The sequence below is a fragment of the Pseudophryne corroboree genome, chromosome 4 (genome assembly GCF_028390025.1).
Source record: "Pseudophryne corroboree isolate aPseCor3 chromosome 4, aPseCor3.hap2, whole genome shotgun sequence".
Classification (NCBI taxonomy): domain Eukaryota; kingdom Metazoa; phylum Chordata; class Amphibia; order Anura; family Myobatrachidae; genus Pseudophryne; species Pseudophryne corroboree.
The window spans coordinates 198,319,303-198,339,470 of NC_086447.1; the positions used below are offsets into that span (position 1 = coordinate 198,319,303).

At 48.2% G+C, this 20,168-nt stretch overlaps 1 protein-coding gene across 5 annotated transcripts in view; it reads right to left on the reverse strand.

Moving 5' to 3' along the window:
* Positions 1-20,168, reverse strand: part of ATG16L1 (autophagy related 16 like 1) — a 211,471-nt gene that overhangs the window by 165,873 nt on the left and 25,430 nt on the right. For all 5 annotated transcript variants that reach the window (XR_010175862.1, XM_063915718.1, XM_063915721.1 and 2 more), the window contains exons 4-6: positions 2,585-2,690; positions 2,164-2,237; positions 1,703-1,954 (exon numbers count right to left, since the gene is read on the reverse strand). Coding sequence is in view for 4 of the 5 variants with exons in the window: in XM_063915718.1 (XP_063771788.1) it covers positions 1,703-1,954; positions 2,164-2,237; positions 2,585-2,690 (432 nt within the window). In the remaining variant the exon portion in view is untranslated. The remainder of the gene's footprint in view (positions 1-1,702; positions 1,955-2,163; positions 2,238-2,584; positions 2,691-20,168) is intronic.

Sequence of the window (20,168 nt, forward strand, 5' to 3'; positions counted from 1 at the left end):
ATGTGAGGTATTTTTAGCCTTTATAGGTACTCATTTGCCTCCCAGGGCGCCCCCCTCCCAGCGCCCTGCACCCTCAGTGACTGCCGTGTGAAGTGTGCTGAGAGGAAAATGGCGCACAGCTGCAGTGCTGTGCGCTACCTTTAGAAGACTGCAGGAGTCTTCAGCCGCCGATTCTGGACCTCTTCTGATTTCAGCATCTGCAAGGGGGCCGGCGGCGTGGCTCCGGTGACCATCCAGGCTGTACCTGTGATCGTCCCTCTGGAGCTTGATGTCCAGTAGCCAAGAAACCAATCCATCCTGCACGCAGGTGAGTTGACTCCTTCTCCCCTCAGTCCCTCGCTGCAGTGATCCTGTTGCCAGCAGGAATCACTGTAAAATAAAAAACCTAGCTAAACTTTCTCTAAGCAGCTCTTTAGGAGAGCCACCTAGATTGCACCCTTCTCGGCCGGGCACAAAAATCTAACTGGAGTCTGGAGGAGGGTCATAGGGGGAGGAGCCAGTGCACACCACCTGATCGGAAAAAGCTTTACTTTTTGTGCCCTGTCTCCTGCGGAGCCGCTATTCCCCATGGTCCTTTCAGGAACCCCAGCATCCACTAGGACGATAGAGAAATTATATTCCTTTTAAAAAAACGTCCGAGACTGGGAAGCAACCCGCACCTCTAGTGATCTCGGACAGCATTACATCCCGCCATAAATGTCTTTACTATCTGGCTATATGTCTGCTTTTTTAAAAAGGTAATATGTTATAAAGCTTTGCAGATGCGAGACAAAAAAATACAAAATAAATAAGAGCATTATTTACAGAATTGGTCCTCACCATGGGCCTAATTCAGACCTGATCGCGGAAGCAAATTTTTTCTCTAATGGGCAAAACCATGTGCACTGCAGGGGGGGCAGCTATAACATGTACAGAGAGAGTTAGATTTGGGTGGGTTATTTTGTTTCTGTGCAGGGTAAATACTGGCTGCTTTATTTTTACACTGCAATTTAGATTTCAGTTTCAACACACCTCACCCAAATCTAACTCTCTCTGCACATGTTTTATCTGCTCCACCTTCACTGCACATGGTTTTGCCCATTAGAGAAAATTTTTGCTGCTGTGATCAAGTCTGAATTAGGCCCCATATCTGCTGTGATTTAAGCAGTGCTCTCTCATTCTAGCATTTTTACTGCAATGCTATCCATTCTGCCTTAAAAATTCAGTAGTTGACTTGTATGCTTCAAAGATGCGCCCAAGTTCGTTTTGCAGACAAATCTTGCGATTCGCCTGCCAACGCGTCAATGCCATGCATACGCAACTTTGAGGAACTACAGACGAGACACTCTTCTCAGCTGCATATTACCCTGAATGGGTGTAATCGGGCGGTAACTGAATGTTAACAAGTAGGGCGTGCACAGTTGCAGGTTATACGGAGGTGAGCAAAAGCAGAGGTCCGGCTTATTTCAAACAGATTTCTTGCACCAGGTATAGAGGTTAGTGAAATGCTCACCCATAGAGATGACTGCTACTTTCACAAGTACAGTAGGTAGAGGAGGTACGGTGGCATAAATGCATTCAACTCTGAATACAGGCAGATATTTCTATAGGTTTCTGAACACACAATGCAGCAGACTTGCATACAGCACCCCTGAATCAGGCCCCAAGTACTTTGTAGGCATGTAAATGTAGATTGTTAGGAGTGACAATGAATGAACCTTACTTGGAGTCCTTCTCATTTTCAGCGTTGAGACGATTGGCTTCCTGAGCTTTCTCTGCCATCCAACGAGTCACCAGCTCCTGGTTATCCTCCGTGGTTTTCCGCAGCTTCCCTTCTAGGGCGTTAAAAGTAATCTGAAGGGCGTCGTACTCGTCCTTCAGTGTCTGGTTCGTGCGCTCAAGCTCCTGCAGTTTATTCCGCAGGTCTTGGCATTCAGTCTCAAGCTCACTGATGGTGCGCTGGTATTCCTCTATCCTAGAAAAGGACAGAACACACCAAGGGCTTTGCTTGAGAAACTGGCATGATGTTATAATTATTTAGGTCAGATTACAGTCAGTGTTTTAGGCTACCAGTAAAATGTGAAAAAGAGGAAAGAAACATTCTTACACTATGTCAGTTTGTCTTTGCTTTCCCCTATGGTATAACCATCAACAACAAAATCATTACAGAACGTTTTTACTCACGTTGCCTTGTTGGTCTGGATTTCTTTGTCCTTTTGCTGCATCTGGTTGTTCAGTTCTATCACTGTCTGAGCCAGCTGAGAGGGAGGGATATGGACATTTACTGACAGCCCAGATAAAACAGATCGAAAAAAAGAGTAACAAATGGGCATCTTCCCTGGAGCTACGCAGAACTATTACAGCATCAATCTGTGTTGAATGTACTACAGTAGCTGAAAACAGAACAGTCTCAGCACGTTATGGCCATGTACATAGATTATTTGTTCAATAACTTGCCATGGTTAAAGAAATGCTGTATTTACTGCTAACCATAGAATACAAAGCCTTCCACCAGGATACTGATCCGATCCATGTAACACACAGCAACTGTTTGACTACTTCTCAATGGCTAGCTTGGATAGCTCTCCGGAGAGGAACGATTTACCTCTCCACGTTTTTTATGGAGCTCCGTTAACTCCTCCTGGTGCTTTATCCTCATCTGAGCCATGTCCTGTAGAATCGCCTCATTTCGCACTCCATCTGGTCCTGGGCTTGAATGGGATAAATAAATGAATTCTATAAGTCGGTATTTGTATATTTTGAAAAGGGACATATGTAAAAATAGACCTTTAAGATGAAAAGACCAATTACAAGCATCAGCATTTATCATGTAATGGATTATAAAATAATAAGTGCCAGTAGTGGATAAGACTGTACCTATGATTATATGGCTGCAAAGTAACAATGTTAGCAATGTTAACATACATGTTAAAATTAGAGATGAGCGGGTTCAGTTTTACCCGGATTTACCAGAATCTCCTTATTGGCTCACGGACATCACGTGTTTTGGTTAGCCAATAAGAAAAATCCAGAAAAAAAGAACTTGTGATAATTCTGGCAATAAGAACCGAGTAAATCCGAACCCGCTCACCTCTAGTTAAAAAGGTGTGTGAAAGAGTGTAATAAATACAGTATCAGATAAACCATGCAGATTCCAGGGAAATCCCTGAACTGCCCCGATGCCTTCTGCCATAGCTGTCTTTCTAACACTGGTATGTGTACACATACTTAGGGCCGAATGTAATGCAACCCTAGCGCGGCAGCTGTGCAGGATGCTGGCTGAACTCAGACATTTTTTTTTAAGAGGCAATCCCTTACCAGGCATGGTTTTGACTTGTAAGTGATTACCCCTTTAAAAACAGTCAGAGTTCGGCCGTCATCTTTCACAGCTGCCGAACTCGGGCAACATTACATCCGGCCCATAGTTCCTGATGTCTAAAGGTAGGTACACACTGGCCGATATATCGACCGTTCTACTGAACGGCTGATATATCGCGGGTCCGTCGGCCAGTGTGTATGGGCAATATTTCTGTGAACTCCATCGTTCACAGACATATCGCGTCGGCCCTGCAGCACAGCCGACGGGCAATATATCTACAGATATACTGGCGCATCGCTGTGTGTGTACAGGCGACCAGCCGGCCAGCGGTGATTGACAGCTGAACTGGGCAGGCGTGTGTACACACCCACCCAGTTCATGACGTCAGTCCCCGACGAATCGGGCAGAGTGTATGCACAGCACACTGCCCGATCCGTCCATAGATATATCTGCCGATCAATTGATCGGCAGATATATCTATCAGTGTGTACCCACCTTAACTCTCGCCAATAAATATATGAAGACAAGAAAATCACAATACAATAGTGTTTACCAAACCCAGTGCTTCAGAAACACAGGCCTCATGGCACCCTAGCAGTCCATGTTTAAAATGATATCCATGATTGAGCAGTGGTGCCTTAATTATCTCAGTCATTTTGATTTAAACCAGCTGTGCTCAAGCATGGATAGCTTTGATACCTAGATTGTGAAGCTAGATACACATTATACAACTAATGGGCTGATTTGACAATTATCGGTTAATCTGCCTGTTTTCTGGTGTAGTGATGGACAAATTGTATCAGTCAAACTTGCCACAAGACATCTGCCATAACATCTTTTTATCGGGGTGCCATCAAAATCCCAATGGTCAGATTGCCCACTGAGTATTCTAAACCGAACCTTAACCCACCCCTCCGGCAGCCCTACCCTAACCCCAGTACTTCCTGTCGTGATCCGACGGAATTCTGACCATCGGGATCCCGACTGCCAGGCTCCTGATCACATTCAGGTTTTTTTTTTCAATTTAGTGCAGTGTGTGGGCATTCATGATAATCAGTCCATATTTCCTATGATTTTCCCTGCTAAGCTCAGCTTCCCTGCGGGTGGACATTTGCAAATTCACCATAAAATCAGCAGGATCTTAATGTGTACTACTGATATCAGGTGCTTCCACCGGCAGAAAAATTGTGCCGTTTGTCAGTTCAATCAAAAAAGTCACTTTAGTGTGTAGCTAGCTTTAGGGCACATAGAGTACAGAGGGGCAGATGTATGAAGCCTGAAGATGGGATAAAGAAGTGATAAAGCAGCGACAAGCACCAGCCAATCATTATGGATTTGAAAAATGACAGTTAGGAGCTGACTGGCTGGAGCGTTGTCACTTTGCACTTATCACTTCTATATCCCTTCTCCAGGCTAAATATATCTGCCCCCTAGTTTGAGGTTTAAAAAAAAAAAAAAGTAAGGAGTAGGGGGGACACAGAATGGACACAAACTATACAATCTAAAACATATTATAAAGAGTTCCGTGTCTCTCCTGATATTGCAGCACTTCTAGAGTCACATCAGATGAAAGTTAGGTCACTTCAAGCTAGGACAGATAAAGGACAGTGGGGCAGATGTATTAACCTGGAGAAAGCATAAGGAGGTGATAAACCAGTGATATGTGCAAGGTGATAACGGCACCAGCCAATCAGAGCCTAACTGTTAATTTACATATTGGAGCTGATTGGCTGGTGCCTTTATCACCTTGCACATAACACTGGTTTATCACTTCCTTATGCCTTCTCCAGGTTAATACATCTGCCCCAGTTTCTCTTACGTCGTAGAGCACAGGTTCTCAAACTCGGTCCTCAGGAACCAACACAGTGCATGTTTTGCAGGTCTCCTCACAAAATTGCAAGTGAAATAATTAGCTCCACCTGTGGACCTTTTAAAATGTGTCAGTGAGTAATTAATACACCTGTACCTGCAAAACATGCACTGTGTGGGGTCCTGAGGACCGAGTTTGAGAACCACTGTCCTCGAGGATACTGGGGTCCACCTTACTACCATAGGTGTATAGATGGGTCCACTAGGAGCCATGGGCACTTTAAGAAATCAATAGTGTGCACTGGCTCCTCCCTCTATGCCCCTCCTACCAGACTCAGTTTAGAAAATGTGCCCGGAGGAGCCGGTCACGCTTAGGGAAGCTCCTGAAGAGTTTTCTGCATTTATTTTCTGTTTGTTATTTTACAGGCACTGCTAGGTGGCACCAGCATGCCTGCTTTGTGGGACTTAGGGGAGAGAAAGGCCCAACTTCCTAAAGAGTTAATGGTCCCATTTCTCCGCTGACAGAACACTGAGCTCCTGTGGGAGTCATTCGCAAGCCCCACCACGGCGAGCGCACCCGTCGCCACCCCTAACAGAGCAAGAAGAAGGAAGAGTGGTGAGTAGAACGCCGGCGTCCCGGTTAGCGGGTCGCTGGACGGGAACGGCAGCACAAGGGTAGGAGTGCAGCCCTGCGGATGAATGTGTCATGCTGTGAGGGGTGCGCTGAGCCACCAATGATTACCCACACTGGCCAACTAGCTTAATAGGGGTTCTAACCCTCCGTCTGTTGTAGAATACTAAGCCCTCTTAAGGGACTTAGTGTGGCGACCCAGCTGAGTTTTATTTGGCTAAAAGGGTGCAGTGTGGCAGGCTCTGTGTGGGTTAAAAACTGTGTTTTCACCTTCTGTGTGTGGGTCCCTTCACATTACCATGTCCAGGGACTGTGTTTCCAGCGCAGCAGAGTGTCTGTCCTGCCCCGGAGACTCGCTACCATGTACCCAGAAAAGTACACACTCTCAGGCTAGAGGGGCAGAACCCCCATGGTTAGATTCCATTAAGAGGATGATATCTAATATTTCTACTAAATTATCCCATACTGAGAAAGACCATACTTAAGGCAGTCTATGGATGACCTGATAAAATAAGATTTTAAACCTACCGGTAAATCTTTTTCCCGTAGTCCGTAGAGGATGCTGGGGACTCCGTAAGGACCATGGGGAATAGACGGGCTCCACAGGAGACATGGGCACCAAAAAGAACTTTAGGTATGGGTGTGCACTGGCTCCTCCCTCTACGCCCCTCCTCCAGACCCCAGCTAGAGAAACTGTGCCCAGAGGAGACGGACAGTACGAGGAAAGGATTTTGTTAATCAAAGGGCAAGATTCATACCAGCCCACACCATCCACACCGTACAACATGGAACATACTAACCTGTTAACAGTATGAAACAAAACAGCATCAGTCAGAGACTGATCAAAACTGTAACAGAACCCTTATGTAAGCAATCAACTATATACAAGTCCTGCAGGATGCTGTCCGCACAGGGACGGGCGCCCAGCATCCTCTACGGACGACAAAAAGATTTACCGGTAGGTTTAAAATCTTATTTTCTCTTACGTCCTAGAGGATGCTGGGGACTCCGTAAGGACCATGGGGATTATACCAAAGCTCCAAAACGGGCTGGAGAGTGCGGACGACTGCAGCACCGAATGAGCAAACATTAGGTCCTCATCGGCCAGGGTATCAAACTTGTAGAATTTTGCAAAAGTGTTTGAAACCGACCAAGCCGCCCAAGAAGAGCCCACCTTCCTACCTAGTGGAATGGGCCTTAACCGAATTCGGTAACGGCAATCCAGCCGTAGAATGAGCCTGCTGAATCGTGTTACAGATCCAGCGAGCAATAGTCTGTTTAGACGCAGGAGCACCAACCTTGTTGGCTGCATACAGGATAAACAGAGCCTCTGTTTTCCTAACCCGATCCGTTCTGGCCACATACATTTTCAATGCCCTGACCACATCTAGGGACTCGGAATCCTCCACGTCCCTTGTAGCCACCGGCACCACAATAGGTTGGTTCATATGCAAAGAAGAAACCACCTTAGGCAAAAATTGGGGACGAGTCCGCAACTCAGCTCTATCCACATGGAAAATCAGATAAGGGCGCCAATTCTGACACTCGCCGTGCCGAAGCCAAGGCCAATAACATGACCACCCTCCAAGTAAGATACTTCAATTCAACCGTTTGAAGCGGTTCAAACCAGTGAGACTTAAGGAACCGTAACACCACGTTAAGGTCCCATGGCGCCACTGGAGGCACAAAAGGAGGCTGGATATGCAGCACCCCCCTCACGAAAGTCTGGACTTCTGGAAGAGAAGCCAATTCCTTTTGAAAGAAAATGGATAAGGTCGAAATCTGAACCTTAATGGAGCCCAACTCTAGGCCCAAATTCACTCCTGTTTGCAGGAAGTGGAGAAAACGGCCCAGATGGAACTCCTCCGGAGGAGCAGTCTTGGCTTCGCACTAAGACACATACCTCCTCCAGATATGGTGACAATGCTTCGACGTCACCTCCTTCCTAGCCCCCATCAGGGCAGGAATAACCTCCTCCGGAACACCCCTCTCCGCTAGGATCCTGCATTCAACCGCCATGCCGTCAAAAGCAGTCGCGGTAAGTCCTGGAACAGACAGGGCCCCTGCTGTAACAGGTCTTCCCCGAGAGGAAGAGGCCACGGATCCCCTGAGAGCATTTCCTGTAGATCCGGATACCAGGCCCTTCGAGGCCAATCTGGAACAATGAGAATCGCCTGAACCCCTCTTCGTCTCATGATTCTCAGTATCTTTGAGATGAGAGGAAGAGGAGGGAACACACAGACCGACTGAAACACCCACGGTGTCACCAGTGCGTCCACCGCAATCGCCTGAGGGTCCCTTGACCTGGCGCAACATCTCGGAAGCTTCTTGCTGAGGCGTGAAGCCATGTCCATTTGAGGCAGACCCCACTGACTTGCAATCTCTGCAAAGACTTCCCGATGAAGTCCCCACTCTCCTGGATGCAGATCATGTCTGCTGAGGAAGTCTGCCTCCCAGTTGTCCACACCCGGAATGAAGACTGCTGTCAGAGCGCTTGCATGACTCTCCGCCCATCGAAGAATCTTTGAGGCTTCTGCCATTGCCACTCTGCTCCTTGTGCCGCCTTGGCGGTTTACATGAGCCACTGCTGTGATGTTGTCTGACTGAATCAGAACCGGTAGACCTTGAAGTAAGGTCTGCGCCTGACGAAGGCCGTAGTATATGGCCCTTAATTCCAGAATGTTGATGTGTAGACAAGCCTCCTGGCTTGACCACAGACCCTGGAAGTTTCTTCCCTGTGTGACTGCTCCCCATCCTCGGAGACTCGCATCCGTGGTCACCAGAACCCAGTCCTGGATTCCGAACCTGCGACCCTCTAGAAGGTGAGCACTCTGCAGCCACCACAGGAGAGACACCCTGGCCCTGGGGGACAGGCGGATCATCTTATGAATCTGTAGATGTGACCCGGACCACTTGTCCAGAAGTTCCCACTTAAACGTTCTGGCATGGAACCTGCCGAATGGAATGGCCTCGTAAGACGCCACCATTTTCCCCAGCACTTGCGTGCAGTGATGTACCGACACCCTGTCTGGTTTCAACAGGTCCCTGACCAAGTCCCGCAGTTCCTGGGCCTTTTCCATCGGGAGAAAGACCATCTTTTGTTCCGTGTCCAGAATCATGCCTAAGAAAGGCAATCTGGTTGTCGGAACTAACTGTGACTTTGGCAGGTTTAGAATCCAACCGTGTTGTTGTAACACCCTTAGGGAGAGTGATACTTTGACCAGCAACTGATCTCTCGATCTCGCTTTTATCAGGAGATCGTCCAAGTTTGGGATAATTGTGACCCCCTGCTTGCGCAGGAGCACCATCATCTCCGTCATTAATTTGGTAAAAATTCTCGGGGCCATGGACAGCCCAAACGGCAACGTCTAAAATTGGTAGTGACAATCCTCCACCACAAATCTCAGGATCGCCTGATGACGTCGATAAATGGGGACATGAAGGTATGCATCCTTTATGTCTAGAGACACCATAAAATCTCCCTCTTCCAGACTTGCAAGGACCGCCCTGAGCGACTCCATCTTGAACTTGAACCTCTTTAAGTATAGGTTTAAGGATTTTAAATTTAGAATGGGTCTGACCAAACCGTCCGGTTTCGGTACCACAAACAGGGTTGAGTAATAGCCCATCCCCTGCTGCAGCAGGGGAACCTTGACCACCACTTGTTGGAGACACAATTTTTGAATAGCTGCCAAAACTACCTCCCTCTCTGGGGAAGAAGTTGGCAGTGCCGATTTGAAAAACCGGCGAGGAGGCACCTCTTCGAATTCCAGCTTGTACCCCTGGGAAACAATGTCTATTGCCCAGGGATCCACCTGAGAGTGAACCCAGACTTGGCTGAAAAGACGAAGACGTGCCCCCACTGGAGCGGACTCCCCCAGCGGAACCCCAGCGTCATGCGGTGGATCCAGTAGAAGCCGGGGAGGACTTCCGTTCCTGGAAACTGGCTGTAGCTGGCAGCTTTTTCCCCTTGCCCTTACCTCTGGTAAGAAAGGAAGATCCCCGAGCTCTCTTGGATTTATGCGGCCGAAAGGACTGCATCTCATAATCTGGCGCTTTCTTAGGCTGTGAGGAAACATAAGGTAAAAAAGTTGATTTACCAGCAGTAGCGAGACCTTCCCCAAACAACTCTTCACCCTTGTACGGCAAAACCTCCATATGCCGCTTTGAGTCGGCATCACCCGTCCACTGTCGGGTCCACAGTGCTCGCCTGGCAGAAATCGCCATAGCGTTTGCTCTGGACCCCAGTACGCCTATATCCCTCTGAGTCTCTGTCATATAAAGGACTGCATCCTTAATGTGGCCCAGGGTCAATAAAACAGACTCCTTATCCATTGTATCCATATCAGCAGATAAGGTATCTGTCCACGCCAGTACCGCGCTACAAACCCAGGCCGATGCTATTGCCGGTCTGAGTAATGTACCTGCATGTGTGTAAATTGACTTCAAGGTTGGGGTCCACTTGCCTTCCATCTCCAGTGAGGCCAGGGCCCTTCTAGATGCTCCTTTGTCGGTGGTGGAGATTGAGACTGCGATCTCTGCCTCCCCCGATGGTAAGGCCCCTGGCCTTGATGGCATCCCGTCGGAACTGTATAAGAAATATATAAAATTCTTTGCCCCTCAGTTGCTTGAGTTGTTCAGCGAAATTCTTGCCCAAAGTGCGCTTCCCCCGTCTATGGCGGAGGCTTTGATTATAGTGATTCCCAAGCCGGATAAAGACCCCAGGAAGGTTGAATCCTACCGTCCCATTTCCCTGTTGCCCACGGATATTAAAATCCTGGCCAAGGTTCTGGCTTCCAGACTTGGCCGGGTCGTCTCCCAAATTATTCACCCTGACCAAACGGGCTTCATGCCTGGCAAGTCCACTGCTGTGAATTTGAGGCACCTGTTTACTCATTTTCAGGCTTCTCGGGAGGAGGACTGCTCTGCCGTTATAGCCTCCTTAGATGCCGCAAAGGCCTTTGATTCGGTGGAGTGGGCCTTCCTCTGGGAGGCTATGAGTAGGTTTGGTGTGGGCCCCAACTTTATCAATTATGTTAAATTGTTATATTTTCAGCCCATGGCCAGAGTCTCGGTGAACGGGTTTGTTTCGGACTCCTTCCCCCTATCCAGGGGAACGAGGCAGGGCTGCCCTCTGTCCCAGACTCTGTTTGCTATCGCTATTAAGCCACTGGCATGTTTGATTAGGGCAACTCAGGATATTGTTGGTATTAGGGTTGGCGCCAGGGAAGACAGGATAGCGTTATACGCTGATGACCTGTTGCTCTTTGTGGACGATTCTGTTTCCTCCTTACCTAAACTCCTTGACTTGATAACGGACTATGGACGTTTCTCCGGGCTCAAAATTAACTGGGATAAATCCACCATCCGGATAAGGCCCGGATAAGGCCCGGTTTCTGAGGCCCCGGTGATTCAAACCCCCCTTAAATGGGTAGACTCCTTCAAATACCTGGGGGTATGGGTATCGAATAACCCTTGTACCTATGTTTCCCTTAATGTCAGGCCGCTGATGGGGTATCTCCGCTCGAAGGTTAGTGTTTGGGGGTCTCTGCCCCTGACTGTTACTGGCAGGGTCAATTTGGTAAAGATGGTATACTTGCCCAAACTCCTTTATGTTCTCCAGCAATCCCCTATATATATTAACCTGAAGACATTTCGACAGATTGACAGTTTGCTTTCTTCTTTAATATGGGCCAGCAGGAGAGCGAGGCTGAGACTAGACGTTCTGTCTAGGCCGAAAGTGTTGGGAGGCTTAGCTCTCCCTATATTTCGATTTTACTACTATGCCGCGCAGTTGGCACATATATGGGAGTGGGTGAACGCCCCGGATGCTCTCACTTTGCAGTCCCAATTGCTTTTCCAGATATACCCTGCCGGATCTCCATTACAGATGCTTCTTTGTGGGAACCCTAACTTGTCCAAGATCCCTATAATAAGACAGGCCGTCCTCATATGGAAACAGGTACATGTTATCCTATTGGGCCAGGGTATTGACCCGGATACTCCTCTGGACAATGCCCTCGGCTTCCCAGAGTTGGCCTCGCTGCGGACTGGGGCGGTGTGGGGGAGGTGGGGTGTGACGTCCCTGGGCCACGTATATAACGATGGTATACTGAGGTCCTTCCTGCAGCTTCAACAGGATTACAATATACCCTCTTCTCACTTCTACCGCTACCTGCAGCTGAGACATGCGCTTAACGCACAATTTCCCGAATCACCTCCAATGATTGCCGACTCCCCGGTCAAGTCTCTCCTGCAGTCCCTGGGAAGCGGACATCTGGTGTCCAACATTTATGCAAGCATGCCCCGCTCTCACTACTCTGACCCGTTGTCCATTCTCAGGAACAAGTGGGAATCTGACTTGGGTGCCATCTCTGATGAGATCTGGGAGGGTGCTCTGTGTTCCCCACGATTATCCACTACCACCACTAGATATCAGCAAATTCAACTGTTTATAATACACAGAGTATATATGACACCGGTGCGCTTGCGACATATAGGGGGTACCCACTCCTCTGGATGTCCTAAGTGCGATAGTCTGGATGCGGACTTTTGGCACATTATCTGGCTATGCCCCAAGGTTGCCGTATTCTGGTCGGGTGTTATTGACGCCCTGGTGTCAACGGGTATTCCCTCGTCTATATGCTCCCCGACGACATGTGTGTTATCTGCTGTGGAGGAGGATGCCCTGGACCCCCCTGCCAAACGATATCTAATTAATTTGTGTGGCCTGGCTAAGGTGTGTATCGCCAGGCTTTGGCTAGCCAAGGATGCACCCACACTGCGATCCTGGGTCTCCCTTGTAAATGATACGGCCTCTCACGAGAAATATGTATACCTAGCTAGAAAAGCGGCGAAAAAATATCAGGACTTGTGGGGTCGATGGCTTGAGTCCCCGCTCTCTGGAACCCGGGGCGTCTAGATATGCTGCGGGGGATTAGAATGGGTGTGTGACTTTTGATCTGCATTGGGTACACTGTCTCTTTTTCTCTGTGTTATCCCCTGCGCCCGCGGTCAGCCATTCCCGTTCCCATGCCATTGCTTTAGCTATGAAATTAGCTCAAATATATGTTGCGCTGCCATAGATATCTGTGTACAGCTTTCATTGATCTATACGCGCCCTTTTAGCATGCAATATTGATTCTAATTTACAACTTATGTTTCGGAATTTAGGCCTGCACCGGTTTCCTATGATAACTATGATAATTGGTCCCTAATGGACAGGGGAATCTGCGCATTCCCTGGGCTGGGGATCCAATGTGGGTTGTGTTGTTGTTGTTTTTTTTTTTTTTGTACTATGTTTAATGTTAAACAGAAAACTAATAAAGTATTGAATTAAAAAAAAAAAAAAATTGACTTCAAGGCAGTTTCCTGCTTGCGGTCAGCAGGATCCCTGAGGGCTGCTGTATCCTGAGACGGTAGCGCCACCTTCTTGGAAAGGCGCGTCAACGCTTTATCCACCCTTGGGGAGGATTCCCACCGTATTCTGTCCTTGACTGGGAAAGGATACGCCATAAGAATCCTCTTGGGAATCTGCAGTTTCTTATCTGGAGTTTCCCAAGCACTTTCAAATAATTCATTTAATTCAAAGGAGGGTGGAAAAGTAACCTCAGGTTTCTTTTCTTTAAACATGTGGATTTTAGGATTAGGCACCGCGGGGTCATCAATAATATGCAGTACATCCTTTATAGCAATAATCATATAATGGATACTTTTTGCCAATTTTGGCTGTAACCTCGCATCATCATAATCGACACTAGAGTCAGAAACTGTGTCGGTATCTGTGTCAACCACCAGAGAAAGCGGGCGCTTTTGAGACCCAGAAGGCCCCTGTGCCACAGGGAAAGGCAGGGACTGACTCCCTGAACTGTCCCTGGACTCTGCCTTGTCCAAACGTTTGTGTAATAAATTCACATTTGCATTTAGAATATTCCACATATCCATCCAATCATGTGTCGGCGTGGCTGACGGCGACACCACACTCATGCGCTCCACCTCATCCCTAGGACAGCCTTCAGCTTCAGACATGCCGACACGCACGTACTGACACACCACACACTCAGGGAAAGCTCTATCTGGAGACAGTTTCCCCACAAGACCTTTTGGAGAGACAGAGAGAGAGTATGCCAGCACACACTCAGCGCCAATAACCCTGGAGAAAAAATGTACCCAGATATAGATACAATAGGATTAAAGGTAAACTCCTGCGCACTCTAATTGCAGCCTTTAGTGGTGCCCTACCCTTATGTGTCACCACACACACCTAAGGAAATATACACAATAAAAAACAATGGGATGGGAACCAGCTGGTTCCCCTCCCATTGTTTTTTACCCAGATATAGCGCTTGTAATATGTATTCACTGCGCCAAATTATGTCCCCCCCCCCACCCCCCTTCTTTAAAACGCCCTGTCACCGGTGATCAGCAGGGGAGAGTCCGGGGAGCCAGCTTCTCAGCGTGTGCTGTGGAGAAAATGGCGCCGGTGAGTGCTGAGGTAGAAGCCCCGCCCACTCAGTGGCGGGCTTCGGTCCCGCTCTTTTTTTTTTGTTTTGTTTTTGTTAAACCTGGCGGGGGATACTCATAAGTAAATACAGTGTAAATACCCATATAGCCAGTCCAAGAGGTATAACATTGCTGCCCAGGGCGCCCCTCCCGCGCCCTGCACCCAACAGTGTGTGTCTGTGTGGGAGCAATGGCGTGCAGCGGTAACGCTGCGTGTTACCTCACTGAAGATTTGAAGTCTTCTGCCGCCTCTGAAGTCTTCTGCCTTCCTATACTCACCCGGCTTCTATCTTCCGGCTCTGCGAGGAGGACGGCGGCGCGGCTCCGGGACGAACCGCTAGGGGAGACATGCGTTCTGACTCCCTCTGGAGCTAATGGTGTCCAGTAGCCTAAGAAGCAGAGCCTTGAAACTCACAGAAGTAGGTCTGCTTCTCTCTCCTCAGTCCCAAGATGCAGGGAGCCTGTTGCCAGCAGGTCTCCCTGAAAATAAAAAACCTAACAAAATACTTTATTTCAGGAAGCTCAGGAGAGCTCCCTGTAGTGCACCCAGTCTCCTCTGGGCACAGTATTAAACTGAGGTCTGGAGGAGGGGCGTAGAGGGAGGAGCCAGTGCACGCCCATACCTAAAGTTCTTTTTGGTGCCCATGTCTCCTGTGGAGCCCGTCTATTCCCCATGGTCCTTACGGAGTCCCCAGCATCCTCTATGACGTAAGAGAAATAGAGATTCAGTGCCCAAACCAGCGTCTCAGACCCCTGTCATTTGCCCACAAAAGCGTACTCTTGCCCAAGCTCATGCAGGTTGATACGGATGACGATACATCAGACACAGAGAAGGGTGAAGTGGATGCGAGTGGGGGGGATGCAGTCCTGTCACAAGGAATACAGTCCCTGATAGAAGCTATTAGAGATGTCCTGCACATTCCTGACAAGGTGGCGGAGGTAGAGGAGGAATCTTATTTTAATGTAACAAAGAAATCCTCAGCTACTTTTCCAGAATCAAAAGGAATTGAATGCTCTGTTTGAAGAAACTTGGGCTAATCCAGACAAAAAGTTTCATATCCCTAAAAGGTTAATTATATCCTATCCCTTTCCTCTGGAGGATAGAAAGAAATGGGAAAACCCGCCGATTGTGGACGCATTGGTATCTAGGTTGTCACGTAACATAGTCTTACCTGTTCCTGGGGCAGCATCCTTAAAGGACACAGCTGACCGCAAGATTGAGACCACTCTCGTATCTTTATACACTGCTGCTGGGGTGGCCACGAGACCCACTATTGCTTGTGCATGGATCACTAAGGCCATTGCTAAGTGGTCAGGTAACCTAATTGACGGATTAAATTCCATACCCGGCGGGACATAGTTTTACTCCTACAGCATATTCAGGACTCTGCTAGCTTTATGGTGGAGGCCATAAAGGAAATTGGTTTGCTCAACACACGCACCACTGCCATGACAGTGTCAGCAAGCAGGGGCTTGTGGCTATGCCAGTGGACTGCAGATGCGGATTCCAGGAAAGCAGTGGAAAACCTACCATTCACAGGTGAGGCACTTTTTGGAGATGAACTGGATACGTGGATATACAAGGCTACGGCGGGTAAATCTACGTACATTCCTTGCGCAGCACCCCCAGCTAGGAAAACCTACTCTGCTCCAACTCTGCAGTCCTTTCAGACAGCGAAATTTAAAGGCAAATCCAAAGGTTCTTCTACAGCCTTCAAAGGCAAAAGAGGTAAACCCAGAAAACCAGCAGCTGCCGGTTCTCAGGACCAGACCTCCGGGTCTGCTTCCTCAAAGCCTTCAGTATGATGGTGGACTGCACTGTCTGGAAGATAGGAAAGTGGGAGCCCGTTAACGTTATTTCAGTCACATTTGGGCAACATCATGCCAGGATCCCTGGGTCAAAGACCTTATCGCCCAGGGATACGGACTGGAGTTTCAGGAACTCCCACCTCACAGATTCTTCAAATCAGGCTCACCAGGTATGACTTTGCAGGCAGCAACTGGTACAAACTCAGGTCATTGTTCCAGTTCCACTTCAACTACAAAACAAAGGTCATTACTCCAACCTGTTTGTGGTGCCGAAACAGCACGGTTCGGTAAGGCCCATTTTAAACCTCAAGTCAGTGAACCCGTACTTAAGGGTGTTCAAGTTCAAGATGGAGTCTCTGAGAGCGGTGATCTCAAGTCTGGACGAGGGGGAATTTTTGGTGTCTCTCGACATCAAGGATGCACACCTTCATATTCCGATTAGTCTGCCTTATCAGGCTTATCTATGGTTTGCACTACAGGACTGTCACTAACAGTTCCAGGCCCTGCCATTTGGCCTCTCCACGGCACCAAGGGTGTTCACCAAGTTAATGGCAGAGATGATGTTTCTCCTCCGCATGCAAGGAGTGAACATAATACCGTACCTGGACGACCTGCTGATCAAAGCACCATCCAGGGAGAGGTTGCTTGACAGCATTGTCCTCTCAACCAGACTATTCCAGGATCACAGGTGTATTCTGAACCTACCAAAAATCCCACCTGGAACCAACATGGAGGCTTCACTTCATGGGGATGATACTGGATACGAAAGAACAGAAGGTATTCCTTCCATTGGAAAAGGCATTGGTAATCCAGTCGATGGTGCGGTATGTTCTAAAACCAGCCCGAATATCGGTGCATCTATGCATTTGCCTTCTGGGGAAGATGGTAGCCTCTTACGAGGCTCTGCAGTACGGAAGGTTTCATGCCAGGCCCTTCCAGCTGGATCTGTTGGATAAATGGTCCGGATCGCATCTACACATGCACCAGAGGATACGTCTGTTGCCAAAAGCCAGGATTTCTCTTCTGTGGTGGCTTCAGACTCCTCACCTGACCAAGGCTCGAAGGTTCGGGATTCAAAATTGGATCCTGCTAACCACGGACGCAAGCCTCAGAGGTTGGGGAGCAGTCACCCAGGGGGAACAGTTCCAAGGAAAATGGTCAAGTCAGGAAACCATTCTTCCGACCAACGTTCTGGAGCTAAGGGCCACATACAACGCCCTTCTGCAGGCATCGCATCTTCTTCAAGATCACGCCATTCAAGTTCAGTCGAACAATGTGACGGCAGTAACGTACATAAACCGACAGGGCGGAACGAAGAGCAGAGCAGCAATGTCAGAGGTAACAAGGATTCTCCTCTGGGCAGAAAGACACGTGGCGGCGGTAGCGGCAATCTTCATTCCAGGAGTAGACAACTGGGAAGCGGACTTCCTCAGCAGACACGACCTCCACCCAGAAGAGTGGGACCTTCACCCGGAGGTGTTCGAGTCCTTGACACGTCTGTGGGGAATTACACAAATCGACATGATGGCCTCTCGTCTCAACAAGAAGCTCAAGCGGTATTGCTCCAGGTCGAGGGACCCATAAGCAGTGGGGGTCGACGCTCTGGTGACTCCATGGGTCTACCAGATGGTTTACATGTTTCCACCTCTTCCGTTGATCCCAAGAATTCTCAAAATAATAAAAAGGGAAAAGGTTCAAGCAATTTTCATTGCTCCGGATTGGCCAAGAAGGGCCTGGTACGCGGATCTACTGGGGATGCTCCTAGAGGACCCGTGGCCTCTGCCTCTTCGAGAGGATCTTCTACAACAGGGGCCATTCGTCTATCAAGACTTAACGCAGCTACGTTTGACGGCATGGAGGTTGACCATCAAATTCTAGCCTGGAAGGGGATATCGGACATAGTTATTCCAACCCTGATCCAAGCCAGGAAAGGGGTAACGTCTAAACATTACCACCGTATTTGGAAAATATATGTCTCGTGGTGTGAAAACAGGAAATTTTCTACAGTGGAATTTCAACTGGGACATTTTCTCCTTTTTCTACAGTCAGGTGTACATGTGGGCCTACGTTTGTGCTCCTTAAAGGTCCAGATTTCGGCCTTGTCCATTTTCTTCCAGAAACAATTGGCTTCCCTCCCTGAGGTTTAGACGTTCTTGAAGGGTGTTCTGCACATCCAACCGCCCTTTGTGCCTCCCACGGCACTTTGGGATCTCAATGTGGTGTTGCAGTTTCTACAATCGGAATGGTTTGAGCCTTTGCAGGAGGTTGACGTAAAGTTTCTTACGTAGAAGACGGTTACACTTTTGGCCTTGGCTTCAGCAAGGCGTGTGTCGGAACTGGGGGCTTTGTCTCACAAAAGCCCCTATTTAAATTTTCCATGAGGACAGAGCTGAACTCAGAACTCGTCAGCAATTTCTTCCTAAGGTGGTGTCTGCGTTTCATATCAACCAGCCTACTGTGGTTCCGGTGCTTACCGACACCTCTGCTACCTCAAAGTCCTTGGATGTTGGGATGGCTTTGAAGATCTATGTGAAGCGGACAGCTCGTCACAGAAAATCTGACTCGCTGTTTGTTCGCTATGATCCCAAGAAAATTGGGTGTCCTGCTTCAAAGCAGCCTATTGCTCGCTGGGTGAGGCTTACTATCCAGCATGCTTATTCTACGTCAGGATTGCCAGTTCCTAAAGTACAGGCCTACTCTATTAGGTCAGTGGGTTCTTCATGGGCAGCTGCCGGGGTGTCTCGGCTTTACAGCTCTGCCGAGCAGCTACTTGGTCAGGTTCGAACACGTTTGCTAAGTTCTACAAGTTCGATACTTTGGCCTCTGAGGATCTTCAGTTTGGTCAATCAGTTCTGCAGGAACCTCAGCACTCTCTCACCCAGTTTGGGATCTTTGGTACATCCCCATGGTACTAATGTGGATCCCAGTATCCTCTAGGACTTAAGAAAAAATAGGATTTTAATTACCTACCGGTAATCCTTCTCTCGTAGTCCGTAGAGGATACTGGGCTCCCTCCCAGTGCTTCGTGTTTCCTGCTCTGTTACTTTGTTAAGTATTGTGGTTGGTTCAGCTGTTGCTGTTCCTGTTCAAGTTTGGTTAGCATGGCTTTCCTCTTGTTTGTGTGTGCTGGTTCGAATCTCACCACTGTTCTGTTAAACCCTTCCTCAGGATATGTCCATCTCCTCGGGCACAGTTTCTAGACAGAGTCTGGTAGGAGGGGGCATAGAGGGAGGAGCCAGTGCACACTATTGATGTCTTAAAGTGCCCAAGGATACTAGTGGGCCTGTCTATACCCCTATGGTACTAATGTGGACCCCAGTATCTGCTACGGAGTACGAGAAAAGGATATACCAGTAGGTAATTAAAGTCCTATTTTTAAAGAAGATCAAACACATTCACAATCCTTCAGCCACATTTTTCCAATGTGCCCAAAAATGATTCAATACATTTGACACACTGCAACTGTATACCAATTGATTCCTAGTAATACTGCCTTTTAAGAGCAGCTCTGCACTAAGAAAAATAAATAAATTATCTTGACATGGCCTGCAGACTTATCAGTTTTGTCCTTCCCCACTGTGTATGCAGAGTTTGGAGGAGATATTCAGTGCGAAAGAGGATAACGTAGGACTCATTTTAAGTGGCATTTACGATGCTGGAGGAAGTTAGTGAGTTTCACAACTTCCATTCAGCTATGAAAGCCTTAACCATCAGATGAGACAATGCTAGGCTTTCTCTGACATGGACGCATTTGGTGCAACCAGACAAACGCCCACTAGGCATCTGCTGGAAGATCATCTTTGAGAAGCTGCCAATCTCAGAGGGACCTCCCGGTCCTTCTGCTTCTTTGTTCCCTCCCCCATTGCCTGGTGTGCTTATCGGGCAGCCCAGTGGCACCCCCCACACCAGCAGCGGAGATTAGCAGGCATTGATGAAACATAAAAGCAGCAGCCCTTGCCAGGCCTGTGTACATTAGGCGGCTGCAGAGAGGAGCAGCCAATGGGAAAATGTACAGCCACGATGGTCTGATATAATCAACCCTTGATATTCAAATTGAGGTTTCTGAAGAAAAAAAAAAATTTACATTTAAAAAAAAAAGTTAGATATGTTTTACATAGA